This window comes from Nannobrachium achirus, assembly GCF_963921795.1.
Source record: "Nannobrachium achirus genome assembly, chromosome: 9".
In the NCBI taxonomy this organism is placed as follows: Eukaryota; Metazoa; Chordata; class Actinopteri; order Myctophiformes; family Myctophidae; genus Nannobrachium; species Nannobrachium achirus.
Genome location: NC_137818.1, coordinates 39644846 through 39655027, shown reverse-complemented (window position 1 = coordinate 39655027; position 10182 = coordinate 39644846). Strand labels below are relative to the sequence as shown.

At 43.2% G+C, this 10182-nt stretch overlaps 1 protein-coding gene across 1 annotated transcript in view; it reads right to left on the bottom strand.

Annotated features, from left to right (window-relative positions):
* Positions 1-528: 528 nt before the first annotated feature.
* LOC308292010 (monocarboxylate transporter 1-like) overlaps positions 529-10182 on the bottom strand; it is a 37185-nt gene continuing 27531 nt past the window's right edge. Inside the window, exons 3-5 of the mRNA XM_080734203.1 lie at positions 2181-2324; positions 1259-2053; positions 529-856 (exon numbers count right to left, since the gene is read on the bottom strand). Of these exons, the coding sequence (XP_080590329.1) occupies positions 579-856; positions 1259-2053; positions 2181-2324 (1217 nt within the window). The 3' untranslated portion in view covers positions 529-578. The remainder of the gene's footprint in view (positions 857-1258; positions 2054-2180; positions 2325-10182) is intronic.

Sequence of the window (10182 nt, the reverse complement as noted above, 5' to 3'; positions counted from 1 at the left end):
TAAATGTGTGTGTGTGTGTGTGTGTGTGTGTGTGTGTGTGTGTGTGTGTGTGTGGTCGAGGGGAGGGCAGGCTAACCCTCAGCATTACTAGAACAACAGTCAGTTTGCTTTCTTGCCTTTTTCCCCGTCAGACCGTTTTATACTTTGCACCGGTGTTGTGTGTGTGTGTGTGTGAGAAGTGTGTGTGTGTGTGTGTGTGTGTGTGTGTGTGTGTGTGTGTGTGTGTGTGTGTGTGTGTGTGTGTGTGCGTGCGTGCGTGCATGCATGCACGCACGTGTGTGTGTGTGCGTGCGTGCATGTCTGCATACGTGCGTGTGTTCTTGCAGAATATTTGATGTTTACCGAAGGCACACCAATACCGTCAGAGGCTACAATACTGAAACTCAGCTCCGCTGAGCGTCACAGCGCTAGGTGTTACAGTTAGCTGCAACAATGTCACATCGGTAAAGTGCATGTGGTGGTGGTGGTGGTTGGGGTGCTTCACTGGTGGCTTTTGCAGGGTCTGTGTGTGTGTGTGCGTGTGTGTGTGTGTGTGTGTGTGTGTGTGTGTGCGTGTGTGTGTGTATACATTCCAGTCTCTACACAGTGTCCTCGTCCATCTTCGCCACCTCGTCTAAGACGACGGCCGACGTCTCCTCCTCGCCCTTGGCGGGAGAGGGAGGGGCCAGCATGGCCGCCTGCTCCTCCTTGTTGGGCCCCTCCCTCTCCTTCTGGGCCTCCTCCGCTTTCCTCTCCCGCTCCAGCAGGCGGTAGTTGGTGCCCATGCCGATGAAGAGGATGATGCTGGCGAGGACGAGGATAGCACCGCAGATTTGGTAGGTGTAGTCGTAGTGGCCGTAGTAGTTGTAGAAAGTACCTGTTGGGTGAACACAGAGAGAGAGAGAGAGAGAGAGAGAGAGAGAGAGAGAGAGAGAGAGAGAGAGAGATGCTTCAGGTTTTACATTCAGAGATTTAAAATATGGCTTGTAATTCCATGCTACTATTCAACATTGATGCCAAAATGTATTTTTGTATTTATAATGTCTATAAGTGTCTATAATGAAATATAGCAGGGGCAGAGATATCAAGGAAAGAATAGTCCTGAGGAAAACATATCTACAGTATGACTCCAAATTAGGGCAAGTTTTCAGCCTGATCAGAGCCCATTTGACTTCCATTATAAAATTATTATAGACGGCCAGACTCCTGCAGAGCCACAATGTAAAACACTAATAAATGAAAGAAATCCATCCCTCTGCGTTGTTGGGGACCCCCTCACCTGACAAGGGTGGGCCGAGCAGCACCGGAGCACACTCCACGATGGTGACCAGGCCCACGGCCGAGGAGAACCTCTGAGCCCCCACCAGGTCCATCAGCGTCTCGAACAGCACTGAGCTCAGCCAGCCGAACGCGAAGCCAAAGAAGCAGGCGTAGATCACAAAGCCGGTGTAGTCGGTGGTCACCGGCACACACAGGTGGCACACCCCGTTGTAGAGCACAGAGGCGGCGAAGAAGTACTGGATCCTGGGACGCACCCACTTGGTGTTGGCGAGCAGGCCCATGGAGGGCCGCGCAAACATGTCCACGAAAGCCAGCACCGACAGCAGGAAAGCCGCCTTGTTCTTCTCGATGCCCTTGCTCTTGGCGTAGTTGGAGAGGAAGACGAGAGGCGCAAAGAGGCCAAAGAACATGAAGACGTTGCCGAAGAGGTAGAGCAGGAAGCCGCGGTGTTTGAACAGCGTCAGGTCGATGAAGCTGTTGATGGTCTGCATGGTGGTCTTCTTGGGCTGCGGCTCGCCCACTGCAACGTCGGCACTCTTGGCTGGCTGGGGTTTGGGCCCGATGGGCCGCATGAGGGTGCCGGCCACGCAGCAGTTGAGAAGGAGGCCTCCGAGGATGAGGAAGCTGCCTCGCCAGCCGAAGGCGTCAAACAGCCAGGAGTTGAGAGGCGACAGTGTAGACAGGAACACGGGGCTGCCAGCCATGGCTATGCCGTTGGCAATGGGCCGGCGCTCAAAGAAGTACTTGCCGATCATGGTGAGGGCCGGGTTCAAGTTGAACGCCAGGCCCAAACCTGGAGGAGATGGAAAAAGAGAACAGATGGAGGGTTTGCATTAGAATCTGACGTACGCTATATTTATTTACACGTTACACATTATTCAGAACTACTTCTACAGTATGTGGAACATAAGTCTACTGACCTCCCACCACTCCAATGAAGAAGTAGAGCTGCACCAGAGAGTTGCAGAAGGATGAGGCGATCAGCCCCGATCCCGCTAGACAGCCACCCAAGATGATGATTGGTCGACTGCCGAATTTATTCACAAGTATACTGCTGATTGGACCTGGAGAGAAGACAAAATACAGTATGAGTCATGTGAACATTATTGTTTGCTGCAGGGTCATCACCATGCTGGCTTGTGGTGGACATTTCTGTATTTTTTTATTTTTTGCCATGGACATACATACAACATGATTGGAAAACAATAACATTACCAGAAACATATAAAGAGCTGGCCCTGAATGACCATGACAGGTCTGTAACTCTGATAGTGTTCAATGGACCAATTCCCATTGTTCACCTGCAGGTGGAGGTAGAGGGCAAAACACTAAAAAAGAGAGAAGCTAGATATTACAATGACAACAAGAGATGGGAGCAAGAAAGGGCAGAGGGAAAAAGGTGAAGAAGATGCTTCTGAATGGGTCTCAGGGAGTCAGAGTGATGCTGCCTGAACCAAACTGCTTCATCATGCATGCATCAGTGAATGAATAGTATCGTCTCTCTCAAAACCTTGTATGTCCAATAGTAATACTTTTCAGGAAATGAGAGAAAAATAATTTGTGTTTCAAATTAGCCAATGTTATTGGTTATTAGTTACAACTGATTGATTGATTGATTGCTAGATTGATTTATTGATCGATTTATAATACTTAATTCGTAGTTTAAAGCTCTTGTCAATACTTTTAATTTGTTAAATATTTATACAATTCACAGGCACAATTAACCACTTTTGCTGTCAGACAAACATTTCAGACAAACATTTCAAAAGAATTGTTCACAATGCGTTGTATGGTGACTTGTGAGCTTGTAGATCAGCTATTTTTTCTACTGTTATGGAATTTCTACTATACAGTGATCTATATTATACACTGTGTATGTATTTGAGTAGACTAGTAGTTTGCGTCATCACTGTCAGCTTGAAATGTTATATTAAGAGCAGTGAAACACAATATTATATCTGGACATGTCACAATGACCAGCCAATGAGCCTTGAGTCTATAAAGGCTAAAACAGAGATGAGAGAACAGACTGGACATACAGTATTAGGACCGCAACATTACTTCTGATGATGGAGGCAGGAGGCTAATATTGAAACGCCTTGTGATTAGAATAGATTTCACTATGTCTGCCTGATAGTATAAAAGCCAGCACCCAGGAGCTACATACCGGTACGTCATTCCTGCTGCCTGCTTAGAATGCTATAAGATGTATAGTGCTGAAATAAATAATGAACATGTTGACTTGTCTGTCATCATTGCATCATCAGAAGTATCCACCACACTACATTTGTGTAACACTGTAGTATGACGAAGTAGGGCGTTAATTCACGAAGAAAACATAAAAAAGTAGCACAGAGATACAAGTTTTCTGCTAGACAGCAATGATATATACCGTATGGTCATGGTGTATAACTTATTTTAGGGTGCAGGGCAGGCCAGATTGGTAAAAATGTGACTTGGTGCATTTGATTATTTTATTTCCATGCATGCATGCTCCCAATACTTCAGTATTGTCACAAGACATGATGGGTAACATTCAGAATTTAGGTCTATTGCATTTCAGGTGTGCACAGGCGGTTACAGTCTACATTCAAGGTTCAATGTGTCTTTGTTGTTACATCTTAGGTACAAGTAACCAAGAGTACAATTATTTTGTTCTGGTTACTCGTATAATGTAGTAGCAATTAAAAAAATAATAGCAAGGAAAGAAAACATGTATAGCGCGTGACATCATCATTATACCCGGAAGTTATGCTGAAACGCCTACTGAGTGGCAAAAAACTACTTTCTGGCCTTGACAGCCCAACCAGATAAATCTGGTTGCATTAAACAACGTAAAACGACATTAAACTCACTTTGCCACTCGATTTGCCACTCACTTTATGCATGCGCATACCCTCTATAAAAGACATACGTGTATACAGAAACATATACAACAAGTACTTCTTCTAGCAACTACAACAACAGTACTTTTAGCAGCATTATTAAGAAAAATCACACCCGTGTGAAGTGGAGCTGTGTGTGTGTGTGTGTGTGTGTGTGTGTGTGTGTGTGTGGATCATGTGTACCGATTTTTGTGACATTTGAAGAAAATATGTAGGAAAAGGAGCAAAAAGTGTGTTTTGGAGAAAATTCAAGATGGCGGAAAATCTATCATGGCGCAAATGGGCGTGGCCTATATGGGGAGATGCATCATGACCCAAGGAATCCAGGGAAAAAATATTTTTAATTTTCCGACCTACGGTTCAAGAGTTACAGGCCAAAACGTAAAGTGGGGTGTTATGGCGCCACCATGCGGCCAAATGACACAATTATTTTTTATTTAATCCTTGAAATCATTATGAACCTCCTCTCCAAGTCTTGAAACTCTAGCCCCTATGGTTTGCGAGAGACAAATAATTGAATGTGAGTTTTTGCGATTCCCATTATAAGTCAATGGGGAAAATTAATTCACTAATAAATTAATATCAATTAAACTATAGAACCTTTCTCTTAGAAAAGTAATAGCCCACGATTCCCGAGTAAGCCGGTCGATTTGACATATGGCGCGAGTGTGTGGTGGCAAAACTGTGGGACTAGTGGCGTGCCGAGGTTTAGGAAGTTCAGGCTACATACAGACAGACACACACACACACACACACACACACAGACACACAGACCCACACGGCCACGTATAGGGAGCCTGTGCTTCACACAGCTCCAAAAAGAGAAGGAATCAAAGGTGCTACCGGTATGTGCATGTTCTTACTCCTAGGTTGTAAAAACATGTATTGTCTGTATGTTTGTAAAAGCTCTGAAGGGATCTGTGCCAGTGGCTGTTGGCATTGCGCAATGACCTTGTTCACCCTTTGGGCTGCCTCTGACTTCAGACAGGCAGTCAAGGTGGTTCAAGTATTTTTTATTTTTTTCTTGGCCTGATCATTAATAAGATTGATTGTCTAGGGGAGGTAAACTGTTTAGCAATCTACTGCCAGTGAGGCTCTGTGGCTACAAAGCCACATCCATCTGGTAGAATCTGAAAAGGTCTGTGGTTTGTTTGGCTATTGTAGTGCACCAATGTGCTATATGACAGAACGAGTGACCACATGTTGCTGTTACTATAGTTATAATCAGAAGCCTGATGGTCTACAATACAAACGTACTGCTGCCTATGTTTTCTTTTCATTGCCTTTGAGGTTTGGCAATCAGTCAATACACTATTGATTTTGCACAAAGAATAGGATAATTCCAAGCAGAAGCCATGTCAGCATAATACCTTCCCAGAGGTACTGTAGTCCTAGGTCCCATAAGAATGAGAAAGTGAGACCTTCTGCATGCGTGCGTGCATGTGCATGTGTGTTGCAGACTGTTACATAAAATGGATAACTTGCAGCAGCAGAGTGGTCAGAAGAATGGAAAACTTAAAGGACTCACACACATGCACATACTTTACTGTACACACTTACAAGTGGTAAAGGGCTGGCAGACAGTCACTATGAAGCATCTGACTGAGATACAATCTATGAAAGGCGCTGTAGGCTGTACAAATCAAGATTATATGAATGATCTCCAAATACAGCCAGATTCTAATGACCCCTTTCAAGCCAGCAATGTCTCATTGCCATTCCTCAGAATACTGCCAGTTGGGATAAACCCCTTCACACAGACCTTGGTGGTCTGCCCTTGAAATTTGTATAGCAACCACATTGGCAGAGGGAGCAGAGGGGGCAGGCGCACGTGAGTATGGCTGCATGCATGCATGCACAACATACCTACAGTACCTCTTGGGACATAGCAAGGGTAGAGGCAACATAGGTAATGTATTAATAATTTGTAATAATAATAATATAATAATAATAAAATTAAGTGTGCAGCAGTGTTAATTTTGTTTACTAAAACTATGACGAAAGATTCATAAAATCAGCCATTTCGGCCCGCCTAAATACATTTTTGTCGACAAAATCAACTGTAAATTTAGTCGACTAAAGTTTTGCGATCATTAGTCGACTAAAACTAGACTAAAACTTTTCAGATTATTAAAATATTACTAAAACTAAATCTAAATTTGCAGTAAAAAATAACAATGGTGTGCAGGCAGTGCAGCACAAAGGTGACATGGCTGGTTGCCATGTTTGGTGTGATGGGTTGTCGCAAGGAGCACAAATTTTCCAAGTTGCCATGAATAGAACGGAGCCATGTGTACATACAGTAGGTGGCTTTGATGTTATCTGGTATGTCAAACACACACGCAGGCCACCCTAACACATGTACCCCAACACATAAGCCTTCTAAATATGAATGTTTGGAAAACCTTGACAGAATTATCAGTTATACAATACATTTCAGTTTCTGTAGCAGTAGGAAACATGAAATAATAATGTTAAAAATGGGGAAAGGTATAATAAACACGTATAGGTTTGTCTAAGAGCTCTAAATGCGTTAACTCTGAGAGTGTAAACATTGATTGATGCAGGCCCATTTTTAAACTCTCTCTGAGTTAAATTAACACTGCAATCACATAGAGACTTACATAACGCCTCTATGGCAGTGGAATTCCTGGTGAGAGAGCTGTTGCCAAGTGGACAAAAAAGGGAACTCAGTGAGGCAGTCTGCATCAACGCACTACACACTCAAGCCCACACACACACACACACACACACACACACACACACACACACACACACACACACACACACACACACACACACACACACACACACACACACACACACACACACACACACACACACACACGGAAACAGCAGAGCGCACACAAGCGCGTCCTTAGTGACGCACAAACACGCGTACAGGGACACAAATCATTTGTGACAGTCTTTATTGTGGTCTGGCATGAGACAAAGGGGGCAGTGATCGGTGTTCTCTCAGATATTACATAAACAATTAGTTCTACCCCTCTCTCCATCTTTCTCTCTCTCTCTGTGTGCGTGTGAGAGAGAGAGAACAGCCAGGAGAGTGGTGGCGACAGGAGAGAGCAGCACATGGCTCTGTCGGCGTCAGCAACAAAGAATCATGGCCCGCTTTGGGAATTCAATTTTGCAGCTGTGTCCCCAAATTTTGCATGCAGTGACGCTCATATATCGTCGTTGTCGGGCAGAAACCTTGTATCTCCAAGTTTCAAATTTGCTAATTTTTTCGCAAAGTAAAGCACTGCTTCATCATATGGCCATCGCTCAAAAGTAGTGAAAACAGACGATCTACAAGCACACAACGCCTCGCGGTTGCTTGTAGATCGGCTGTTTTCACTAGTTTAAATCATGTTAAAAATTATAAATACAAAACAAACGGTTTTGGACATACAAGGTTTTCACCCGACAACGACGATATGTTGAACTTGTTGCTGAATTGATGACAGATTCTACATGAGGCCCGACACCCGACCTCTGTTCTAATCTTGCTACTGGAAAATGTTCTTCCATATTATTATACAATTACATTATCATATGAAGAGGAATAAAAATAGACCAACAACAGGTGATGAGTCAGAGTAGAATAAGGTTAATATGACAGAGCATTGATATATTTTCACTTTGTGTCGCCCTGCCCAACAACTGACTAGGGTTATCCCTGGAAAAGATGAGGCATATTCCTCCGCCAGGTCAATTACTTACAGTAACAAAATATCCCTCCACCTTGATTGAAAGGTTATTCATAGTCACCAGCACGCTATTATTTTAACAATTTTATTGTTTGAATTTCTGTGTTCAGGCAATCAGTTCACCAAACTAAAATATAACAAATGCACTTGGGGTTGCCAACCCTGCCTGTAAGAAGATCTATTGTTGCCACCTTGACCTTTGAGCTTTTGGGGGAAGATAATCATCTCTTCCGGGGGAGCCAACTGATTATTCTCACCAAGTTCCATGAAAGTCCAACAATCCATTCTTGATTTTGACCTTGATCTTTGACTTTTTCGAAACAAAAGTAAATCATTTGTTTGGGGGCAGCGTACTGATCCTTCTTTCTAAATTTCATGGAAATCTACACATCTCAATTTTATATTGCTAACAAACCAACAAACACAAACATGCATAACCTGCAACACATTGCATAAAATAATGTGTAATAACAGGCTACTTGCATATAGGCTGTGCTGGGTTGAGTAATTGACAGTTTCCCATAAATATACTGTATATTTCTTGGTTGAATTGCATCCTTCCCATGTTCAGAATTTTGTCTTCTAGGCTCTATTCTTAAGTGGGGCTCTTCCAAGGACTTTTCAACTGGCACAAGAGACAATATAGCCTATAAAAACTGTATAAGGCATAGCGGTAAAACCAAATCATAGAATTAAAAAAAATATTAAAGATCACTTTGTGTGCTACGGTTCATTTTGTTAACCATTGTGTCAAAAGACATGCCATTTTGCACTACAACCAGCAATTAGCAATTAGGAGAAAAACTACCACTATTCTGGATGCTTGATGATTAGCAGTGGCCTTTATGGACGGTACTATAAGGACACGACACACTAAGATAATTTCAGTCCCTCCCACCGACTGAGCCTTATCATAAGTTAACATACCCAGATATTATATTGCACACACACACCTTGGCTTACACTGACGAGATCAGGAGACATATACTGTGTGGTAAGTGACAGCAAAGTCACCCTGGGACACTGGGAAAGCACGTACAGTATGCAAGTCATGCTCAGTAAGGCCCTGGCTGGCGAAGCAGAGTTCTGTCGATTGGCTAAATGCACTGGACCGTAAACTGAGTGGCTGAGGGGAAATCTCTGTCTCACTCGGAATCACGCACGGTCACACAAACACACAAACACCACACTCAGGGCTTGTGCAGATTGCATGCTTAAGGACAAGAAGACCAAAGTTCAAAAGGACGTAGACCTGTCACTCGCCTCCGATCTGTGAATACCTGTCAACAAAAACGTTGGTTCTCTCAGTCAGACAGACCAGCTTTATTTGAATGGCTTGGAAAGGACCAGGATTTGTTTTAGTTAACCAACAGGAAACAACATATACTGTATATCAGAAATAAACCCCTTAAGATGTACTGTCAACTACACTGTTTTAGAGACATATCTAATGTCAATATTACCAAGCTATTACTTTTCATGTAATATAATCCTGGCCTGAGTGTAGTTTTTTTTTTTTTTTTACATTTGTTTATTGGGTTTCTGACAAGCGTTCATTGTATGTGTCAACAAAATATTCTTACAAGAGCGCAGAGTTTCTAATGATCTAATAATTTAACTAGTTACGTGTTAACGTATGTGGACGTCCTGAAGAAGGATGCCGGGTGTATGGAGAACCGGAAAGATTGGAGACTCCGATGGAAGCTCGTCTGAGGACGACCGAGAGAGAGACTATTGTATCAGACAGAGCACTGAACGTCAGGAAAACTCCTACTACTGTAAACTGCTGTTTCCATGTCCGCTCTAGACCGGATATGCAAATTACAAAGCATATTGGACAGCGTCTCAAACAAAGTCCAAAAAACTTCACATAACCATTTCTCCATCAAACATTGCCAGCATAGCATTCCGACTAATCTATGTCATACATGTGTTTAATGTATGTACTTTGCGTTCTATCGTTAAATAAAACCATATTTGCCAGTCTGTGATCCTGTCCACACGAAATGCTAATCAAGATGGCTGCTTCTGCAAAACGGAGCTAGCCCCTTGATTGGCTGGTCTAGTGTGGAACAGAGCCACATATCTACCATAGAGAGTGGCTGAACACAGTATCGCATCCGTAGTTAGATCCCATATGCTGCATGGTTGTTTAGACTTTAGATCCCATATGCTGCATGGTTGTTTACAGTAGATGCCATATCCTGAGGACATGGGATGCCACTGGCGGAAAAACCAATGAGGAAAAAGTGGCGAATAGGTGCAGAGTCTCTTCAATAACTGCGTTTCCATAAAGCCTTTTCAAAAATAGGAAGCGAATCATCAGA